Genomic DNA, 22,381 nt, shown 5'->3' on the forward strand with positions numbered 1-22,381 from the left:
TATTCATTCATTCGACCACTTTTTTCTCACTTTCTCTTTATTCTCTCTCTTCTTCTTTTTTCATTTTCTGCCTTTTCTTTTTTTTACTTTTGTTTCTGTTTTCAGCAAGGGCATAAAAATTGTCCAACGATGAACAGGGATCTTTACTACAAAGGTAAGCTAATGGTCCCACTGTGTAAATGTAACATTTTATTATTAATAGCACTCGCAAAAAGAAAACAGAAGAAAAGTAAAGGAAAAGAAAATAAATGAATGATAAGTAAAAGATTATTTTTGGGTATGAAGTTACATTTACACTTTAAGACCGTTCGATTATCAAAATTTGTTAGGAGTATCGACAAACAATATCTGACGGCTTCGTCCATACCTTTTTCAGCCAACAGCTGGAAATAACCCTGAGAGCTTTAAGCAACACGCAGTACGGTGATCGACGTCATGCGTTTTAAAAGAAGGAAGGAAATATAGAAAGAAAAAAAGAAAGAAAGCAAGCAAGCAAGCAAGGAAGCAAGCAAGCGAGCGAGCGAGCGAGCGAGCAAGGAAGCAAGCGAGAGAACGTGAGAACGAGAAAGAGAAAGAAAGAGAGAGAAAGAGAGGAACAGAGGAAGAGAGAAAGATAAGAAAAATTAAAGAAAAACTACGCTTTCCCTCGGACGAGCTGGAACTTCGCTGTGAAAGAAACCATTGACATATCAATTGCACGCGTGCGACGGTGGTCCTCGCAGAGAAGAAAGAACGAGAGTGTGTGTGTGTAAGTGTGCGCGTGTATGTGTGTGTGTGTGTGTGTGGGTGGGTGGGTGGGTAGATGGATGTATGAGTGTGCGTATGAATGCAAGCGAGTACGAGCAAGAAAAAGAAAGAAAAGTAAGTAAGTAAGTAAGTAAGTAAGTAAGTAAGTAAGTAAGTAAGTAAGTAAGTAAGTAAGAAAGAAAGAAAGAAAGAAAGAAAGAAAGATAGGAAGCACGTGCATGTGTGTATGTGCGCGTATAAGTGCGTGAAAGAGATAGATAAAGAAAAAAAGAAAGAAAAAGAGAGAGAGAGAGAGAATAACTGAGAGTGAGAATGAGAATGAGTGAGATAGTGAGAATGAAAGTGTGAGAGACGTGTCGCACGCACGCACGCACGTACGTACGCACGCAAAAAGCACGCAAGCACGCGCTGAAACGCACGACGGACGGAGACGTGTTTCAGGGCGTCGAAGCTGATGGGCGACCGATGATGAAACGAAAACCATGACCACGGTGAAGTAAACGAGCGCAGCCCTTTCGTGGTCGAGAATTATAAAAAGAAGGAGATATATATATATATAGTATATACAGGAAGGCAGAGGAATGAGAAAACAAGAAAAAAAAAACCAATTATAAAAATGCTTCGTTGTACTTATTAGACGTGAATTTGCCAAGTATGTTTCCAGTAAAGAAAAAAAAAAAGGACAAAAAATAAAAAAGACAAAAAAGAAGAAAAAAAATAAAAAGAGTAACACACAAACAGATATTACCTATAGCTAATACAATAGACGCGCGATATAAGGTAAAAGATCATAAAAAAATATATTATTATACATATACCGTAAACTATCGAGAGAAAAGAGACAGAGATAGAGAAAATAAGAGAGATATGGGGAGGGTGAGAGAGAGAGAGAGAGAGAGAGAGAGAGAGAGAAAGAGAGAGGGAAAGAAAGAAGAGAAAAAGATGGGAGAAAAAAGATAACAAAAAATTCAGAAGAAAAAAGAGAAAAAAAATAACAAAATTATATATGAAGCTATGACTATCGTGGCCTCTGCGCGGGAATGTGAGTGGGTGAGAGAGAGAGAGAGAGAGAGAGAGAGAGCGAGAGCGAGCGAGAGAGAGAGAGAGAGAGAGAGAGATGCGATTATATGTATAAAAATTCGTGCGCTATGGTGTGCGTACTTATCGAACGAAAGTTTATACTATATTCTTGTAATAAAATCTTTGAAAAAGCGCAAGATCCTTGTGTCAAAAAAAAAAAAAGAAAAGAAAAAGAAAAAAGAATAGAAAAAAAAAATTAGAAAAAAAAAGAAAAGAAAAAGAGAGATATATACGTATTTACATGTTCGTGAACAAGCTGCTTCTTTATAATTTTTTCTTCTTCTTCTTCTTCTTCTACTTCTTCTTCTTCTTGTTCTCAAGAAGATGCGAGATCGTGCTTCGATTTAATCGGAGTGTAATTAGCGAAGAAAAAGAGCAATAATAAAAGTTCATTTCCATATCGGAATCTCGTGGGTCTCGTGACGTTGCATGTGACTCGCGAAAAAACGTGCGACTTTTCCATTTTCGAATTTCGATCTCCGATCATTCTTTATTTTTTCCCCTCTACCGTCGACTGACCGAATAATAAAAAAAAAAAAAAAGAGAGAGAAAAGAAAAAAAAAAGAATAGAAAAAAACGAATGAGTTAGTAAATTAACATAAGAAATAAGAATGGACATAATATATGCAGGAGGACTTTCCTCGTTTCTGCATATTATGCAATTATCCTAGATAATAATCGTCTCTCATACCTATTCATACGACATTACGTGTAGATATGTACATACCTATAGACCTAAACCAATTTATCTTTTGGAACCATGATTGCACATACGCATGCACACACATAATTATGAATTAGAACCGAATTCGTTTAGTTGATTTTTCTCTCTGAATGGATCAATTCGAAGTAACTATGATTAATCATAAATGTAAGTACATACACATATATACATATATACATATAGGAGTATAGCAAATTCTTTTTCTTCTCTTTTTTTATCATTTCCTTTTCTCTCATTAATTTTTATTAATATGAATAATAAAAAGAAGAAAAAAAATAGTATAAGTATTTAGAACAGTAGTCGCTCAGTTCCTACACTTAATCTTACGATCGCGCAATCGGAAGTCGTCTTGGAATGTGAAAAAAGAAGGAAAGAAAAAAGAAAAAAAAAAGAAAAACAAAAAGAAAGAAAAAAGAAAGCCTCGTACAAAGTCCCATTCGGCGTGAAAAGGAATCTTATTCTTTTTCCACTTGACCCAAATACCGTCAAGGACGTGCGACACTAGAGATAAATCGATCGTAGAGAGATCAGCGTTATATCACGAAATAGTAGTTCCTCCCTCATCGACGTGGTGTCTTGAAGTCGTAGCTGAGGCAACTACCCTCAACTATGTCGGTAAAACATCATCAGCGACATTTCTGAACGAGGTGGTGGCTCTGTAGCTACCAACTCGCAGAGAGTTCGCGTATCGATTATTTTTCCTAGGAAAGAATATTACATAGAACGGCCGATAGAACGTTAGCTAAGATAAGTCGGAAATAGGAGGGTAACGCGAAAGGGGTAACGTCGATCGCTACCGCCCTCGTTGATCGTTCGAGGCGACGTCTGGCGGAGGACAAAATCGGTGTGAGGTTCGAAAGGTTGTCGCAGAGGTCGAAGGGTTCGTAGAGTGGAATAGGCTAAAGTCAAGGGTGGTGGTGGTGGCGATGGTGGTAGTGGTGGTGGTGGTGGTGGTGATGGTGGTGGTGACGGTGGTGGTGGCGGTGGTGGTTTTCATTGAACGCAGCGAAGAGAATTCGACGGTGCTGCTCGCGACGACTATGCGGCAAGGAAATTCATGAGAGTAAGAGAGAGAGAAATAGAGAAGGAGGGAGGGAATAGGGGGGTGAAGAGAAAAAGGTGAGGGAAGGAGAAAGAGAAAGAGGGGTTGAACCGAGCGAGTGGGGGATTTCGAGAGAGTGGATAGGTGCGAAGGAGTAAAAGAGGGACGGAGATGGATATAGAGGATGGGAAGGAGTGGGGAAGGGACGAAAGGGGAGGAAAGGAAGGAGGAGAAGCGGGAGTGGATGTAAAAGAGAGAGAGAGGTTCGGATACGCGGATACAGATTCATCGTGTCGGTGGCCGCTGCGGCAAATCTGCAGACTTTCGTGGCGAACGTTGAAAATAAGCGGTGACTGCACCCTTCGTACGGATTATTCGGCAACTTTCGACTCTCGTGAGAGTTCACCTTCGTCGTGACTACGAAAGTAGCTTCGAGTACGGCCAACCCCCGTGTTGAATCCTTTGCCGGAGGACGACGACACTGGCTCTTTCTCTCTCGTTCTCGACCGCCACTCCATCTCCCACTCTCTGTCTATCTCTCGATCTCTCTCTCTCTCTTTCTCTTCTCTCTTTCTCTCATCGTTAGAGAAGAAGGGAGATACTGGCTGGCGCGCATATACGAAGAAGAAGAGACGCGTATCAAGAGAGAGAGAGAGAGAGAGAGAGAGAGAGAGAGAGAGAGAGAGAGAGAGAGAGAGAGAGAGAGAGAGAAGAGAGAGAGAAAGATAGATAGATAGATAGACAGTGACACACTCGATCCCTTTCTCCCTCTCCTCGTCATCTCTCTCTCTCTCTCTCTCTCTCTCTCTCTCTCTCTGTCTCTCTTTGTCTCTTTGCCACTATCTGTTTCTCTATCTCTCTCTATCTCTCCTCTCTCTCTCTCTCTCTCTCTCTCTCTCTCTCTCTCTCAGTCGCTCTTTCTCTCTGGCTCACCGTTCGGTGTTCTACAGAGAGACAGGTAGAGAGACGATGAGGATTCTCGATGGAGGAAGCGACGGATCCCTCTTGGTCCGTTCTCAAAGCATGGAGCCCGCGTACGCCTCTCGCCATTCCCGCGGAGTCGCGTCGTCGTCGTTGTCGCCTGCCACGAAACTCCAGCCGCGAGAAGATTGATTGATCGGACGGGAAACTAAGAAGAAAGACGGACCTGAAATCCGCCGATGCTAGTTCACGGGTTTTCTTCTTTTTTTTCTACTGTTACGAGCTTTCCCACATTTCTGGGAGTACGTCGTCGACCGCACGATCATTCTCGGACGGTGAGAATTCTGACGGTGATCTGTCTCCCTTTTGGTGTGATAGAGTGTAAAGTGCATCTTTCGAGACAAAAAGTAATTGCCACTTTAAAATCCTTGATCTTTTATCCTTTATCCTTATGTCTTTACCTTTGTGATATTTTCTTGACAAGAGTGTATAAAAATAGGAGAGAGAGAGAGAGAGAGAGAGAGAGGGAGAGAGAGAGAGAATGAAAGAGAAAGAGAGAGAGAAATATTAAATTTTTTTCCTTTTTCTATCTCTCTCTCTCTCTCTCTCTCTCTATTTCTCTTCCCCTGTCCCCCTCCCTCCCTCCCTCCCTCCCTCCTTTCCTCTCTCTCACTCTCTCTCTCTCTCTCTCTCTCTCTCTCTCAACCGCCCTGCTCCCATCTCTCGCGAGATTCACCGACGGTTGCGCAGCATCATCGTCCCCGACGCTCGCAATTTCGAGAGTGAAACGTTGTACGCTCGTCTTTAAGGCTCGAGGGAGGTTATAAGCGAGAGCGCGATTGGTTGGGCGCGCGCGATACAACGGCACTCTGAGTTCGTTCGTGTGTGCGTGCATTAATTCAAGTACCAAGCCGTGATGTAATGGAACGGTCGCGCTGCGGTCGATGGCCGGCCCGATCGGCGATGCACTTGTTAGACACACCGATGGGACCCGAACGCCTGCAATTTTTTTCAGGTCGATGAGCGGAGAAAACCTAGAGCAACTTTTCTACCTTGAGTCCGTATTCAACCGTGTTACCTAACGTCGTTCGTGTGTTACTCCTCATTTTCCAACGTGGAAGGTCAAAGAACTCTTTTTTTTTTCTCCTTTTTTTTTTTTCTCTTCTCCTTGTTACTCCCAAACGAGACGATTTTAACAGACGGGTAGGCACACGCGCACGCACAATCTCGAACGCATACACGTACACAGAGACACACAGAGACAATTCGTCTTCCTTGTACTTTTTTTCTATCTGTCTCTCTCTCTCTCTCTCTCTCTCTCTCTCTCTCTCTCTCTCTCTCTCTCTCTCTCTTCGTTTCGTCGACGATAAACAGAGTGTACATTTTCCTTCGTTCACAGGCGAGATGAGTTTGAAAGTTAACTGGTGATTCTCAGACGCGAGAAAACCACGTCAAGCGTGAAGCGATTAACGCGGCGACGTGCTCGAACAGGAAGGCTAGAAGGTGGACAGGATGGGTAGAAACATGAGAAGCTCGAGAGAGAGGGGAAACGCCGTGGTTCTTTTGGAAATCGGATTGCTTCCGTATTAGGTAACGACTTTGCTTTCACGCTTTATGTCTGATAATCGAAAAATTCGTACACCCACCTCCTTTCCTCGACCGCATATTTTTTTCTCTTTCTTTTTTATCTTTTTCTTAACGTCACGTGCGCTTGCTAAGTTAGATCGTTGCTAATCTTAACTCTCTCTCTTTCTCTCTCTCTCTCTCTCTCTCTTTCTTTCTCTCCTTTCCTTATTTTACAGCTTAAACCGTAAGGATATATCCGTGGAGTCGAAAGTAGGCCGAGTTCCGGTCTACGCGTGCATTGAGTCTACTTAATCAGGATGAAATCCAAGACTCCGGCAACAATAGTCTCGCGATGCCCGAAGGACCGGTGGGCAAAATGAAAGCTCCTGAGAAACAATGGAAGCGTCCACGCAAGCATGACGGCCTCTTTCAGATTCGTGGAGACCATGTTTAGCCGTGCCCAAGGGAAACACTCTTCTTACAAAGTAAGAACAAGGCGCTTCGTTACCGATACGCGTTATTTTACCCTTTATTTTCCCTCATAATTGGAGAGGCATAGTGAAAATAATCAAAGCAATGGAAGAAGAATAGAGTAAATTCTAATAGCGGAGAGGATAGTTTTTCTCTAATAGTTTTATCGAAGATATACGTTTCTACGGTTGCCGATATCGCGTTAGCGGATTTATTGTCTTTTTTTCCTTTTCTTTCGTTTTTCTTTACTTTCTCCCTCATCTACTCGTTTCTAATCCGGCCACCGGCTTCCGATTTACGATTTACTGATCGTCCTACTAGTTATAGGGAAATCGTTATCGTTTTGATCGATTGAACCGATTGATAACTTCCTTCGATAATCATTCGTCATCGTTTTCTTTGGTTGGCACTTTTCAGGCTCGTCCTTGCCGAGCTGATCGAAGAATATCGACGGTCGGCTGACCGTGTCCTTCGATCGCGTCCTCCGACCTGCCGATCGACGTTAACGTACAACAAGTAAGGCGATCGCAGACACCGCGGAGAAAGGAACTGCCGGAGGATTATGTTAGTGAAAAGGCAACACCCTCTACGAGGGCGCATATTACTCGCCCTCTTCTTACTCGTCGTAAGTTTCGCCTTGCCCTCGAAAGCGGCAGCTTTTCCGGATTGGACGGACTGTCCTGCTGTCTGCAGATGCAAGTGGACGTCCGGAAAAAAGTCGGCTCTCTGTCCGGACGCCGGTTTGACGTCGCTTCCAGCCTCCTTGGATCCAGACATGCAAGTTTTGGAACTGTCGGGCAACAAAATACCAGCCCTTCAATCGGAGATCTTCAAACGTGCCGGTCTGTTGAATCTCCAAAGGGTCTTTCTAAGAAACGCTGGGATTCACGAGATTCACGCGGACTCGTTCAGAGACATGAGGATATTAGTAGAAATCGATCTTTCGGACAATCACGTGAGAAGCTTAGATCCGGACACTTTTCTCGGTAACGAGAGGCTCAGGATTCTTATACTCAGCGGTAATCCTTTGGGCGTCCTCAAGAGCCATCAATTTCCGGTCCTCCAACACCTCAGAAATTTGGAGTTGCAGAGGTGTTCCTTGACCGATATACACGGGCAAGCCTTCGTGAGACTCGTAGGCTTGGAGTCTTTGAAACTCGATGGCAACGAACTCGAGTACTTGGAAGCTTCGGTCATATCGAGTTTACCTCGTCTCAAGACTCTCACCTTGGACGGTAACCGTTGGAGTTGCGACTGCAGATTACGAGGATTTCGTACTTGGCTTATACCGGAGACACCGAGCAAATTGTATTCCGTGCCGCAGTTGTGTTCAACGCCACAGAGGTTGGAAGGTCGAAGATGGGAAGAAGTAAAGCCCGTCGAGTTCGCTTGCGAGCCCGAGGTATTTGTATTGGCCAATACGATACAGGAGGAAAGCAATGGTAACTTGAGTCTCGCGTGTTTGGCTACCGGAGACCCGGAGCCCGAAGTTTGGTGGCAACTCAACGGTGGTCCTGTGAACGCAACGAGAATCTCCGATCAGCCGTACGTAGGGACTTACGTATCTCACGTATCCTCGGACACGAACCTCGCCTACAACGAGAAATCCGAGAGAACCACCGACAGGTGGAGCAATTTAACGGTTTACAACGCTAGCGACGGTGACGCAGGGGAGTACGCGTGTTTTGCGAAGAACATAGCGGGTCTTGCTAGGGACACGGTAAGCGTCGCCATACCACGTATCTACACCGCACCGACTTTGTCCCAGAGCGACAATTGGTTGCTTTGGGTCAGTCTGGCGGGTGGTGGTGCGGCCGCCCTTGGTGCTTCCATTTCGGCCATTCTTTTGGCTTTCTGCTTGTGCGGTGGCTCCCGTCGTAACGGGAAACGCGAGAAGATCAAACTCCAAGGTAGTACGAGCTTCGGGGATCAGGAAAAGAAACTTTTGGATCTGTCGGTGACGACTACGACGGCTGGTAGCGCGAACGATCGCGCCAGCGGTCACGGTAGTTTGGCCGAGGCATGTAGTACGGGTGACCTTGAACTGGCCGAGCGTGTTTCTATCTGTGATCACATGGGAGCTGCAACGGTGACCGTCGAAAGACTCAGACCGGAGATAAGCAATTCGACTACCGTGTGTCGTGCCATTCCATGTGCCCCCGGTTTTCCCCCACCGCCGCCAGAATTTACAACGGGCGTCCTACCAGCCGGCATCTTCGGCAACATCTTCATCTCCGTATCTTTGCCGCAGGACTCGACGGAACGTTGTTACCCCGATCTACTCGACATACCCGTCCATGGTGTTGTCAGCGGCGTTACCGAGAAGAGCACGGTCGCTGCGTTGCCATCGACCCCCTGTGTATCCAGTTTCGCGACTCTTCCTCGACGAGCCCTTCGCAACACGGACCTTGGTTCGCCTTACGACAATATGGGTCCGAGGGTCACTGCCAATGGAAGTTCCGCGTTCTCCCTGACCGACGTGGATTTGAGATTATCGCCACCTCCACCGCCACGGATCATTCAACCGCCGCACGAGTTTGTCTCTCTTTAAAAAGACGTCGTGACAAAGAAGAAAAAAAAAGAAGTCAAACCAGAAAATCTATCGTAGATCCGCATAGATCTCCCGTATACGTTTCGATCGAAAAAAGACGAGATCGTTCGCGTTAATAGTTTCGATGCATCTCTCGGCTGCGTGGATTCTTTTTCCCCTCTCCCTTTCTTTTTTCTTTCTCTTTTTTTTTCTTCTTCTTTTTTTCCCCCTCTCTTTCCTTTAACACTCAGCCGATATAAAAGAGACTCGAAGGCTGATCTAGCGTTAGACGAGAACGAACAGAGAACTTTTCGACCTGATTCCTCGCCCATGAGAAACAGAAAAAGAAGAAAAAGAAAGGGAGAGAGAGAGAGAGAGAGAGAGAGAGAGAAAGAACACCGTGTTGTGACGTGTTTTCGAGACTAAAAAGGACAGAGACTGTGAAAGAGCTGGTGATACCAGCAAAGAAGCAGTTTTAGCTAGGTGTCGGTTTGACACCTGTCTCTGAATTTTGAATATCTGTCTGTCCGCTTGTCTGCCCGCCTTGCCTGCTTGCGTGAGTGCCCGAGAATATCTCGTAACCCAAATGACAAAGGGATAATGAAACAAGAAAAGATAAAGGGAAGAAAAGGAAAGAGAAAAAAAGAATTACATAAAAAAACAGAGGAAAGCAAAAAAATAAAAAAGCACAGAGAGAGAGAGAGAGAGAGAGAGAGAGAGAGAGAGAGTGTGAGAGAGAAAGTTTCCTTTTTAGACGTCGATGTCTCCGAAAATGACGATGAGACATTTGTACATAGTTCGCGGATCCTCCTTCAACGAAGTTCATCGATCGAATCGATAACCGTGACGAACGAAAGAAATAGAAAAAGAAAAAAAAAGAAGAAAAAGAAACAAGAAGTAAATCTTTCCTTCTTTCACGGCCGATTATTTCTTCCTTGTACCTTTGCATACCGTACATCCACCCGCCCATCTATTTCCCCAATCCACTCCACCCCACTCCCACCCTACATTCATTCTCAAAGTATATCACTAGTTTGTTACATAATCTTCGTGTGTACATATTTGTTATTACGTAACACGCATTACGAGACGCGTCTCGGTGTCAAGTCCACGTGCATTCGCGTCCGAAACTCACGTGGAATTACATCGGTATTAATTATGAACACTTTGTCAATTAATAAAACGATTGAATTTTATATACCGCCCGACTTGTCGACGTCTTAATACCTTTTTCATCATTTGTTGTCAGGATTATTTCTTTTTCTTTTCTTTTCTTTTTTTTTTTTTTTTTTTTTTCATAGATAATATTGAGGAATGGCCTAATTTATATCGTCAATTTTTTCTTTCTTTCTTTCTTTTCTTCTTCCATTCGTTCGACACGTAATTTATTTCTTCATTGATTTAATGAGTACGTGTACGGAGTGTGTGTGTGTGTGTGTGTATGTCGTGAAATAGAAAGTACACATACACACACACCCACACACACACACACATATATATATATATAGAGAGAGAGAGAGAGATTGAATAATAAAAAAATAATAAATATCATTTCGTACGACAATAATATCGTTCAATGAAAACATTGATTCATTAATAATAATTTTGTTATGTTTTGTTTTAGCACATACGCATGTATGCATGTTAGTTTATTGAATTACAGTGACAAAGAACAAGAAACAGGAATATAACACAACGTGTACACCACGTTCCTATAAAAGCATGCAAACTTTTTTTCCACATACGGTTTTTACACCATTGTTTCACGAACGAAGTTTGCGAGTTTATCGCGTGTCTGTGTGCGTATGTATTTTACTCGGATAAAATACATCGAGAAAAGAATAGATGTAAATTAGAAATTCCGAGCAATAGGGGTAAAAGGAAAAAGAGTAGAGGAAAAAAAAGAGTAAGAAAGAAAGAAAGAAAGAAAGAAAGAAAGAAAGAAAAAAAGAAAAGACAAGGAGGTAAGTTCGGTCCTGAAGAATAGATGTAGATTTTTATACGTCACATTTTTTTATTCTTTAAAATTTTACTCTTATTTTTCATCCGTTAAATTTATTTTTTGCTTATTGTTTTTGTTTGTTACTTTCCCTTCTTTATCCTTTTCTTCGTGTCATTAATCTCAATCTCTCATAGGATAAACTCAAAGGAAATTCATAGGTCGGTCGTGATCGCTAATATCCCTTCCGATTCTTGGTACACTCATCATTAATTGTCCTTGACGATTGTGAGAACCTGTTGATACAAAAAGAATCGATGAAAAATGTAAGGAAAAGCTTCATTTAGAACAATCCACCAAAACTGATAGCTCGACACGCTTTCGGTAACGATGTCTAATGATCCTATTCAGAGAAGTCACGCGATGATAGCGAACATCCTGAGTAGGAGAGAAAGAGATAGATGGATAGATAGATAGATAAATAGATAGAGAGAGAGACAGAGAGAGAGAGAGAAAGAGAGAGAGGGAGAGGGAAAGAGAGAGGGAAAGAGAAAGAGGGGATCGAACGAAGCCCACGCTCGGAGAATGCGCTTTCGGATGGTAGTATGGAAACTAATGACCTAAGTTGATTTATCGTACCACACATTAGCCACTAGGAACACTTAATTGCCTACTAAATTGTGAAGGCCCGTGTATCGGATTTGCCATATTGCCAGGTAACATCCCAGTAACGTGCTAAGATTAATTCCATGAGTGCATTTCTCTAGCTCGCGGACCATTCTCGCGATATAAGTAAATCGATACATTTATGTGCATATATATATATATATGTATGTATGTATGTATGTATGTATGTATATATACATATATAATTTTTTTTCTCTTATACGTACCACGTGAAGCGAGATTGTACGATCGTGAATTGTCGTGCTTTTCCTTTGGATAATTTCTCTCCATCTGTCTCGCGATCGTAGCTAATCCTGGACGAAATTCTGTCGAAAAAATTTTATGTAAAAAAGTCGATTTCTTCTTTCTTCTTTTTTATTCTATATTTCTTTCTATCTATTCTATTTGTCCGTCTACATATCTATTTTATCTATCTCTGTTTGTCTTAAAATTGTTTAGGTATTTAAATTTAGAAACGTTTTACCTTCGTAATCGGGTTCATAGATCGAATCTATATCGGATCCGCTCGCTGGAAAAAATTCTAAATCGATAGTAGATCCTAAATCGTTTTTACGATTAGCACCGATGTAGAACAGCGGTAAATCCGATCGTCCAACACGGGGATAATGGATGAGACCAGATGTACGAGATGATCTATGGAAATCCGTCATTTCGGAGCTTCTTCCGGTTCTTGGATAAGGGACCAATCCCGACGAACGACTGCAGCTGATTTTTTCATTTCGAACATCTAAAGAAATATGTAGATATGACGTTGTAATAATTTAAGTAGCGATTTTTTCATCATTAACTTTTTTTTTCTTCTTTCTTTCGTTAGAGAATGACCAACTAATAAAAATTGAATGAGAATTAGAGCTTAGTCACGAATTAGGAATCATTATCATTTTGCGTGTGTGCGTATGTATACATATGTGTATGTGCGTGTTTGTTTCTTTTTCTTTTTTTTTTTTTTTTTTTTTTTTTATGGAAGAAAAAAAACTATTTACGAACATAGTAAATTATCCTTGTGTTTTTTTTAATTTCTCTCATATATGTATATATATATATATTTTTTATTTTTCATTTATAAGCATCAAAGTATCAAAGTAGGTCAATAAGATACTCGCGTCTAATTAGGGTCCTTTATTTAACGAGCTCCGAGCAGTGAAATTAACTTTGGCACAAGGTTTATTTGTCTTACGCTTTCGAATCATTAAATTCTTTTTCTCTAAGCGATCCGTTTCATTTCACCAAAATGTAGCTAAATTGATTGAGAAAGGAATCTACGTACGATAAAATACACAAAAATAGGATAGAAATGCGAGTATCCGTGTATGCGTTATCCTGGAAATTTTTCGACGTTGCGGTTATAAATTTTTTTTCTTTTCATTTTTTTACTTTTTTTTTCCCATTCTTTTTTCATCGAATGCCATAGGAGATATAAAATCGCATGAATTTTACAATTTTTCTCTCGACTCTCTCTCTCTCTCTCTCTCTCTCTCTCTCTCTCTCTCTCTCTTTCTCCTTCTTTTTCTCTTTACATTAAAGTCCACTTCTATTGTCGATCAATATGCAACAGATTGAAACTACATATGTTGTGCCCACATTGCCTTTTATATTTTTCTATTACTCGACTCCGCGATTCGCTTGGACGTTTCGATTGTTACCACAAAGGTTGGATGAACTCATAAAATAGTGACATAACGTCAAAGATCTACACGAAGCTATTACATAAGATATAATTAATTTTCTCGATTCAGATATTTATAATTTAAATTATTAAGAAATGAAATTAATTGGAGGGATACACTTCGCTTGAATACGAAGATATTTATGTATATTGAAAAAAAAAAAAATTAAAAAGAAAATCGGAAATAATGATAAATCTTTGAACGTTTCCTTTGAATCGTGAATGATAGGATAATTTTCATAGAGAAAGAAAAGAGAGACAGAGACAGAGACAGAGACAGAGACAGAGAGAGAGAGAGAGAGAGAGAGAGAGAGAGAGAGAAAAAAAATACATAAAAAGTGAACAGCTTAATTATTAAGAATAAAATTGTATTTATAAAAAAAACTCTTCGATTAAATACGAAGATATTTCTACTAAGAAAAAAAAGAAAAAAATAAATAAATAAAAAGACAAAAAAGAAATCGAAGAATGATCGTAGATAAAAATGGACGAACCTTTGAGCATTTCTCTTCTCAATCGCAAATATTGAGATAACGTGCATAGAGAGACAGAGAGGCAGAGAGACAGAAAGAAAGAAAGAGAAAGAGAGAAGGGGAGGAAGATGCTTACAAGTACATAAATGCACACCAAACCACAAAGGAATAGTCGTCTTCTTTAGTAAGAAAGCATACAAAGCGGAAACTGTATCGAATGTGGATTCTTGAGGTCCGTCAATAGAATAACCTCGGCAATACTCCATGATTTATCCTTTTAAAACGAAAAAAGAAATAGAAAGAAAGAGAGAGAGAGAGAGAGAGAGAGAGAGAGAGAGAGAGAGAGAGAGACAGGTAAAGAGAATCCTTTGTGAAAATACATTTGAAACTTGCGTTCTTCCGCCTTCGCGCGCACCCACTCGCCCTTACACAACACAAAAACGATTCTTTTGTGAAAAGCCTGTTATATTCCTATTCCACGACTCTCAGAGATAAACGCGTTAAAAAAGAGTACATCTTTTATTTTTCCCTCCATTAAAATCATATAAAGCAAGATATTAGCCGTATAATGTAAACTTATAAGATCGTACAAAGAGATAGATAAAGAAGGAGAGAGAGAGAGAGAGAGAGAGAGAGAGAGAGAGAGAGAGAGAGAGAGACAGAGAGTGGGGAAAAAAAAGAAAAATGAAAGTTTTTATGTTCGTTTCAAAGAAATTATCGTATTTTACTGTTGGCTGCGTTTATGTTCTGTATAAAGAGAGGGGGGGAGGGAAGAAAAAAAACTTCATCAGAGAATCCTCTCATTTACAGTTACTTTAACATTGAAATTCGAAGAATTTTTTTCTCCGGAGTGTACCGATGGGGAAATTAAAAATTAAAAAGAGAAGAAGGAAATAGGAAAAGAAAGATATTAATACGATGAGCGAACGTTATTTTGATGAATCGAAAGAAAAGAAATTTTGCTTTGATATTTCTTTGATCTTTTCTTAAAAGGAAAAAGAAAGAAAAAAAAATATAAAAAAAACAAAAAAATAAGAATGGAATTATCACAATGATATTATCCATAATTATATTTGCCATACATATACCATACTATATATATATTTAGAAATTCATGATTTTTTTTTCGTGTCTTGAAAGATTTTTCAAAACTTACGATCGAAGGAGGCTGCGAGTATCAGTAAGACCAAACCGAAAAATAGTCGATGATCGGACATTTTGATAATGGAGAAGAAGGTATCCTTTCTCTTTCTTTATCTCTTGTTCTTGAGTCGTGTCTTCTTTGAAATATCCGAAGAAGAAAAGATGGTGCAGAGCGTGGAAACGCGCCGACACTGGATGTCTCGAGGTATCTCCCGTCCGATTTTATACCTAGCGCCTCCGTCCTGTTGGCGAGAGGGTTGCCACCCCCTTTTCGTTGTTGCGTTTCTCTCACGTCTCAACAACCCCTTCCTTTTCTTCCTTCGACTTCAACCACCATAAACACGTTCCTCCTACGTTCCTCGGCTTTTCTACGTGAGATTTTATAACTCGACGTACCGAAAACGATAATGTAAATTTAATAAAAAATTTCTTTCCCTATGTCTTTCTCTCTATCCGTATCTTTCCTTTTTTCTTTCTCTTTTTCTCTATGCGTCTGCGTGTGTGCGTCTATAAGAAACAATGTTTGTGTATAAAACGATAAAACGTTTCTCTTCTGCCACCGTCGAACTGTCATTTTTATAATTTTCTATTCCTACGCCAGAAAATATAATATATTTCATTTTCTAGTCGATAAATATAAGATATTCTTTTTCCTTCCTCTTTCTTCTATTCTTTTCCTTTCTTCTTTCTCTTCTTCTCCTTTTTCTTTTTCTTTTCTTTCCTTTTCATTTCTTTCTTCGTCAGTGACAAGTAAATAATCGGGACCAAACGAGAAACTCGAAAGTTAATTTCAATCCTTTTATTTAACGATTAATCGATTTCCCAGAAGAATCTAATTTTCCTTCGAGATAAACGACTTATCTAGAAATAGGATCTATAGATGATGTTTCTCCTCCCTTTTTCTCTTTTATTTTTCTTCAAACGTTTCGATCAAAAAAAGAAAAAAAAAAAAGAGGACAAAAGAAATTAAAAAAGAAAAATTATCCCATTGAAAATCGTAGTATTTCGATGATAGATCGATTTCAATAGTATCATGATATTTTTTTTTACGTTCCGATATATTTTCGAAAGATGTTGCATAGGTAAAATCAGGGCGCTATTACGTCATTTCATCGGATCATATGTAGATTTATATAAAGCGTGACCCTATGATTGTACGACAGCTTATAACGTATTATTATTGTAATAGACGTGACATATCCCCATCGATATATTCCCTAGTGAATACTTATTTGAGATTCGTTAATCTAGTTGACGTGACGATCATTTTTTCTTCTCTTTTTATCAATCATTTTCGATCCGATCGATCCGATCGATCTATTGATCGGTCAAACTTTTTTTTATTTAAAACCTTTTTTTTTATCGCGTTAAATATATAACTCGATCAGAGATAAATCGAGTTGATCTCGAGAGTATTTATCGATATAAGATTGGATATAAAAAAAAAAAAGAAAAAAATTAATTGGAATTGATTATTGACTCCCGCACAAAGTCGAACGATTAATTTACATGCAAACCTGCCAGAGCTATCGTTAAACCCGCATAATTTGCTTATAAAACACTATTCTTCTTGTCTATGATCGTTTCATTTACATGCATCTAAATTTTAGTTAATTTAAATACAAAGGATATAGGAAAACGACGTTAATAAGGGATCGTATATAACGCTTAAACGTTGCATCCAGTAGCAATATGACCTTCTTTTTTACTTTCAATAACTCGTGCGAACTTAGTTCTTTCTTGTTTGTTTTTTTTTTTTTTTCTGTTCTTTTTTCTTCACCAAGATACGTAAATCAATGTTATTTTTAAAATGAGGGTTCTTCGCAAGGATTTTATTTTTCTTTAAGACACACACGTATATATATATATATATATTTTTTTTTATTACGAAACGTACGTCGATTCGTGAAATTAATGATACTTTAAACGAAGTAACGATAGACATTTTTCATTTCTACGAGTAATACACGTAATATAGAAATTATTTATAAATTAAATATTAGTTGGTTAAATTGAGAGAAAGGGAGAACCCTTTTCTCTCATCTCGAACTCATTAAAAGTAGACGAATCTGGGTATTACATCTCGAGTAATCCCTATATTTCGATACTAATCAAAATTCTCAATTCTAACGTCTATACAGTTTCTATCAAGCGGAAAAGAAATTCTAAAAAGAAAAAAAAAAAAAATGAAAAAAAGAAAATAATAATTTCCTTATCAAATGATTTTATCACTTTTTATTATTTCTTATTTTATAAACAATGATTTTTTTTTCCTTTTTTTTTTTTTTTTCTTTTTTCTTCCTCCTTTGTAAAAACGATTCTTATTGATTACTCCGATCGCTCGTCGATTTACGTAAAACACGTTCAACGCTGTATTTGTATAGAGCCGAGTTGATCATCTTAAGTTTCTCAATTTCTTCCATCGCACTTTCGAGTTTACGAGAAGCATGGTCGTCTATTTCCGATCGAATAGATTCTTTTTCGACGTAAGAATCGAAATTTAAAATATCCGACGTGTCTCGTCCTTGTCTGATAATTTCAATGACGCTCTCCTTCGAGTTGTCTTCCAAAACCCTTTGCAAGGGTTGAATCTTTAAACTAGGCTTCAAATCGTGTATCTGAAAATTGTTGAAACGTTTAGTAAAAAATGCCGAAGTTATTTGTCCTTTGTGTCCGAAAGTCCTGAGAATCTGACGACTGGCCACATCCCAAAGATGTACTTTTTTATCCATAGAAGCGGAAAGTAGATTGTGACAATTGTTAGATACCGACAGAGAAACAACGATTGATTCGTGACCACGATAAGCGGCGCTGTCGTCGCCTTCCTCGTTTGTTCTCGATTTAACATGGTGTTCGATACCTCGTGGTGGTTCGTGTAAATTGTATTTAAAGATCACACCGTTCGTACAACCCACGAATAATTCGCTTTCTTTCGTATTCATGGTAACCGAAGTTAATGGTAGATCGAATACGAGAGTTACAAGGAGTGTACCGCCATTGAGATCGTAAATATTCGCTGTACGATCCAATGATACGGAACATAACCTCGCACGTGGAGCACAATGGCCAACGTAAAGATCTTTTACTGGCAAAGTATGATTAGAAAACGAATAAAGGGCCGTAGCTTGTTGTTCTTCGTTTATAACACGAAACAAAGACCAAACGAATATCAAACCATCTTCTCCAGCACTCACGAACATCGAACTGTCTTTGGTAAACTTTAAACAAGTCACCGTTTGATAATGACGCGTTATTATTGATAATAATCTGCCATTGCAAAACTGCCAAACGTATAGTTTTTCACTAATCGCAGCGACGATGTAAGAACCATCCGGTGTCGTCGTTAATGCGGACACTTTACCCGGCGTCGTCAATCTCATATTAGACAGTGGCCTTTGACTATTTAACGGCCATATGTGAAGTCGAGGTTTCGTTGAATCCGCACCTAATAAATAACAGTCGTTTAAAACTTGTAACGTGTGATTTCGGATAGGTGTTGCGTGCTTGTAAGTAGATAAAATAGATCCTGTATTTGGATCCCAAGCTGCTGCACTCCAATTTTCGGCGACATTATCACTCGTTATAATCACTTCCATCGCGTCTTTCTAATTGGTAGTATCTTGATATAATTCTGCGTGTAATTCTGCTGAACGAAGAATTATAAATTCTTTGGATTTTCTTCAAACGACGTATTTACTTTCATCGACCATAACCTCTTAATAGGATTTACTCAAACGCACGTGCTTTACAGAGTATAGGAGTCGCTTGTGTAACGCCGTCGATAACCACACTTTCTTTGTTATCGACTGTACACATCCGAAGATACGTATAGTTCGCTTCCCCACTTTTTTTGTGTATTTTTGTCTAATATTGTTAACTTGTATACAATAAAGGATCGTTGTTATTACGTTACGTTGAACCTCGGATGTTTATTATTCGTATTATACACATACATTGAAAACGTACTAGGAAATGAATAAAGGCATCTTCACCTTTGTGTAAACAATTACGAACGATCGATCTCGCTTGGCTTAACCTAATCAGTCTATTATAGTACCTCGACGTAACGACGTCGTAAGCTCTTCGTTTCGTTTTACTTTCGACGAAATAATTTTTATATATATATATATATATATACATATACAGAATAATATTTTATTAACGATAATATAATTATTAATGAAAGAATAATTTAGTAAGACAGTTAGGAATATCGAAATACGTTTCAATCGTTTTCTACATACGTATATCATTAAAAATTATTTCTAACGTTTTTCACGAACATATGGATCATATTAACTGTCTTGCGTAATTTTTATATACGCGTATAAATCGTTTGTAAGAATATTGCGTAATTAAACAAGACGCGCCAAAATTTGAATTGTTTCGCTATTCATCGTTTTTTATATATCATCGTTAGGCGCCAAAAGAAGCCATGACGACATACAAGAACACGTAGCTTAATTTCTTCGAATATTTTGAAGATTCTTCGCAGGAGAGGAGAAAAAGAGAGGTAGAAATTCGTTTTATTACTATTAAAGTAGAAATTATTTAAATTCTAGAACGTAGAAACATATTATTTGCGCATTGATTTGTTATCGATCGTACGTAATATACGAAATATAAATCGTGTTATCGAGCTTCTTTTGTTGAATAACGTTAAACAAGGTAACGTTTGGAAAAAATCGAGAATGACCTTGGTAAGGTGACACGAGCTATTACGATCAAGTAATAAAAGTATCGGTGCTTATATTCTACATCGTAGCAGAACGATCTCACGTTTCATGTAAATCGATTTTGAGGTTATGCCGTTGTTCTTTTGTTATTTCATTACGATGGTATCAAGTTTGGTACAGTGATATAGCGTAATTCTTCGTGTATATATAATCGTCTGAGTTAGGACACATTTAGTTGCTCTCGTCCATGGGATTTATCGATGATGAATTGCACGAAGTATCAAAACTTTGTCAAAATGTCGTCGATAGTAGCCGTATCATTTCTTGTGTGCAGACTATGGTTCGCGTCGAAATAACGTAAGTGGATATTTTCTAACGATAAATATATATCTATATATTTACATTGGGATAAATCTTTCTTTCTAATGTCCGATTAATTTGACATTGTAGGAAGACAGCGTTCAAGAAGATCGTCGTGTGCATTCAGTTTCCAGAAGATTATCCGTCCGTTCCCCTTTTAATTGAGCTTAAAAGTAAGACTTTGTCGGAGAGATTACTTGCTAAATTAACAGACGTTTGCGAAAAAGAGTGCAAAAATTTGTTGGGAAAAGCTCAGGTATCTCGTACTGCCATCTGTGATCAGTAGATAGCGTTCTTTGTATCGTTTAATGCTAAATACTCATAAAGTATCTTTCTAAAGGTATTACCGACCTTGAAGTTAATTCGTAATTTCATTGAAGAGAATCCACTTATTTGTTGTTACGATGAGATCTCATCCGTAAAAAAGTTGCTTCAAGAGCAAGACGAGTTTAAATTGAAACAGAAGAATTCCAGCATCGGATTAAGAATTCAACAAGGATTGTATTATTTTAAAGTTAAGATAGAAGTACCGAACGATTATCCAATTAGTTGCATAAAGTACGTTTAACTTTGATTTACTTTGTGCTTCTCTATCATTCTTGTACGTTGTACAATACCATTTTAGTCATATTTCAATTTAGTCTAGGAGACGTGGAGGCGAACTTTCCACCTGTACTTTCTCGTTATTTTTTGGGTCAAGGTAAAGAATTAGGTAGAAGATGCGTAGAACCACCATTGCAGACAGAAGCTCGGCAAAAATCCTTTGCACCTTCTCCCTCTTTAGAAGTCGTCATTTCCTTTCTTATAAAGTAAGTTAATTTTTTTTGCAGCGAGTATATTTAAAAGATCAATCTTTTTTGTGAGATTCATTAACGAGTTTTTATATATATATATTTTTTTTTTTTTTTTTTTACAGATCAGTAAAAACATTGCCCACAGAAAATTGTCAATTGTGCAAGATACCTTGTTTACCGGCGAATCCAAAAGAAGTAGTGACAGACGAGAAAGCAAATCTTCATGTAGAAAGATTATATTGCAGTCATTTGTTTCATTTACAATGCCTCCTAAAATTCATGAAGACACCGCCATTCCATGGTGAGTTCCATGGTTATCGATCGACGGTATCAGTGTTTTTATCAAATTTATACATTTTATCTCTCGCTAGGGGGTAAAAAATGTCCAACTTGCGGACAGCCTATTTATCATGACAAATGGGGTGTCAGTGAGAAGCTCGCAGAGGATCGTTGGGCACATGAGCAAGCGCGAGCTAGGGAATTGGCAGAGGTAGCTGACTTTTTGGAGTGAATCCTTTACCGATGTGCACAAACTTGTTGTTTATCTCTGTCCGTGGTATAGCTAGGTGAACGTTAATGAAATCAAAAATCTGATACCACAATGTATCTCTACTTTGAGGTTATAGTATTAATGAATTCTTTCCACTGAACGATTTTGATGTTACCGACCAGCAATTATTTTACATTTAATACTATAAGAGTCCATTAAATATAAGTGTTTACCGGCAGATTCATAAATCATGGCAAGTGCGATACGATGCGATCGTTCTCACGTTGACAACATTTTTTTGAAATTATAATTCGATTCGTCATTAGAATGATATTTATGAATAGATTTTAATTTCTCTTGATAAAATTGCTGATGAATACAGAAAACGCATTTCGATCGTTCGTTACATGATTTTTTAATATTTTTATTATTTTTATTATTTTTTCACATAGAAATACTTTAAAGCATCATATGTTCGCCTGCATAAGCTAGGACTTTGATATATTCGTTAATGAAGTATCTGTTGAGATATTGTTAATGTAGATTTTATTCGTTATTGCGACACTGTTTATTTTTTTTCAATGAAAATGCTCTTGAACGAGAAGATACTATACTTTTTACAACTAACTAAATAAATAAATAAATAAACATGTATTAACAGATTTAAGACACATACGAGAAATCGATTCAAAATCGATGATATTACGTACATGTATTTATATCTTTCAGCAAAACTAAGAAAGTTTATAGCTTTATATATAACTTTCTTTTTGATCTATATACATATCAGATATTTTCTGATATTATCTATATTTGGAATACGATGCTGTAACATCGACAGGTAATAGCGAAAGGAAAAACAAGTGGAAAATGAGATAATAGATTAAAAATCCATTTTTAGTACACTTGCGATATGTAAAATAATTCGAGGTGGATTCGAAGTTGGGCAGATTTGTCGAATTTAGAATATACAACGCATACATACATATATATATATGCATATTTACCTACGAGCTAGATGTGTATATATGTTTTCTTTCTCATATATAGGAAGTAGCATTTTTGCATAATA

At 38.5% G+C, this 22,381-nt stretch overlaps 5 protein-coding genes across 6 annotated transcripts in view; 3 read left to right on the plus strand and 2 right to left on the minus strand.

The window, feature by feature from the left end:
• LOC122632117 (carbonic anhydrase-related protein 10) overlaps positions 1-958 on the plus strand; it is a 15,069-nt gene extending 14,111 nt beyond the window's left edge. For both annotated transcript variants that reach the window (XM_043818611.1, XM_043818610.1), the window contains 2 exons: positions 106-154; positions 377-958. In XM_043818611.1, the coding sequence (XP_043674546.1) occupies positions 106-154; positions 377-393 (66 nt within the window). In that variant the 3' untranslated portion in view covers positions 394-958. The remainder of the gene's footprint in view (positions 1-105; positions 155-376) is intronic.
• A 3,473-nt stretch (positions 959-4,431) lies between these two features.
• On the plus strand, positions 4,432-10,277 carry LOC122632116 (leucine-rich repeat-containing protein 24-like). The gene is made up of 4 exons (XM_043818609.1): positions 4,432-4,921; positions 5,914-6,104; positions 6,317-6,565; positions 6,969-10,277. The coding sequence occupies exon 4, from the start codon at positions 7,114-7,116 to the stop codon at positions 9,100-9,102; it is 1,989 nt and encodes a 662-aa protein (XP_043674544.1). The 5' UTR covers positions 4,432-4,921; positions 5,914-6,104; positions 6,317-6,565; positions 6,969-7,113; the 3' UTR covers positions 9,103-10,277.
• A 316-nt stretch (positions 10,278-10,593) lies between these two features.
• On the minus strand, positions 10,594-15,601 carry LOC122632118 (CAPA peptides-like). Its single transcript, XM_043818612.1, has 4 exons — positions 15,003-15,601; positions 12,171-12,434; positions 11,914-12,012; positions 10,594-11,316 (listed from the first exon to the last, which is right to left on the minus strand). Exons 1-4 carry the CDS (start codon positions 15,061-15,063, stop codon positions 11,225-11,227), a joined length of 516 nt encoding a protein of 171 aa, XP_043674547.1. The 5' UTR covers positions 15,064-15,601; the 3' UTR covers positions 10,594-11,224.
• A 1,671-nt stretch (positions 15,602-17,272) lies between these two features.
• On the minus strand, positions 17,273-18,736 carry LOC122631690 (WD repeat-containing protein 18). Its single transcript, XM_043817672.1, has one exon. It carries the CDS (start codon positions 18,583-18,585, stop codon positions 17,311-17,313), a length of 1,275 nt encoding a protein of 424 aa, XP_043673607.1. The 5' UTR covers positions 18,586-18,736; the 3' UTR covers positions 17,273-17,310.
• Positions 18,737-19,180: 444 nt separating this feature from the next.
• On the plus strand, positions 19,181-21,971 carry LOC122631691. Its single transcript, XM_043817673.1, has 6 exons — positions 19,181-20,022; positions 20,116-20,281; positions 20,366-20,583; positions 20,667-20,834; positions 20,942-21,120; positions 21,191-21,971. The coding sequence occupies exons 1-6, from the start codon at positions 19,913-19,915 to the stop codon at positions 21,328-21,330; spliced, it is 981 nt and encodes a 326-aa protein (XP_043673608.1). The 5' UTR covers positions 19,181-19,912; the 3' UTR covers positions 21,331-21,971.
• The last annotated feature ends 410 nt before the right edge of the window (positions 21,972-22,381 follow it).

The sequence above is a fragment of the Vespula pensylvanica genome, chromosome 9 (genome assembly GCF_014466175.1).
Source record: "Vespula pensylvanica isolate Volc-1 chromosome 9, ASM1446617v1, whole genome shotgun sequence".
NCBI classification, from domain to species: Eukaryota; Metazoa; Arthropoda; class Insecta; order Hymenoptera; family Vespidae; genus Vespula; species Vespula pensylvanica.

What these genes read in the sequence shown, in the direction of transcription:
- LOC122632116 (XM_043818609.1), top strand. Translation starts at nt 7,114, where the DNA reads ATGTTAGTGAAAAGGCAACACCCTCTACGAGGGCGCATATTACTCGCC.
- LOC122631690 (XM_043817672.1), bottom strand. Translation starts at nt 18,585, where the DNA reads ATGGAAGTGATTATAACGAGTGATAATGTCGCCGAAAATTGGAGTGCA.
- LOC122632118 (XM_043818612.1), bottom strand. Translation starts at nt 15,063, where the DNA reads ATGTCCGATCATCGACTATTTTTCGGTTTGGTCTTACTGATACTCGCA. An exon ending in ACTCGCAGCCTCCTTCGATC is followed by an intron (nt 12,435 to 15,002) that starts GTAAGTTTTGAA and finishes ATATTTCTTTAG; the next exon opens with ATGTTCGAAATGAAAAAATC. An exon ending in CTATGAACCCGATTACGAAG is followed by an intron (nt 12,013 to 12,170) that starts GTAAAACGTTTC and finishes TTTTTTCGACAG; the next exon opens with AATTTCGTCCAGGATTAGCT.
- LOC122631691 (XM_043817673.1), top strand. Translation starts at nt 19,913, where the DNA reads ATGGGATTTATCGATGATGAATTGCACGAAGTATCAAAACTTTGTCAA. An exon ending in TATCCAATTAGTTGCATAAA is followed by an intron (nt 20,584 to 20,666) that starts GTACGTTTAACT and finishes ATTTCAATTTAG; the next exon opens with TCTAGGAGACGTGGAGGCGA. An exon ending in GAAGACACCGCCATTCCATG is followed by an intron (nt 21,121 to 21,190) that starts GTGAGTTCCATG and finishes ATCTCTCGCTAG; the next exon opens with GGGGTAAAAAATGTCCAACT.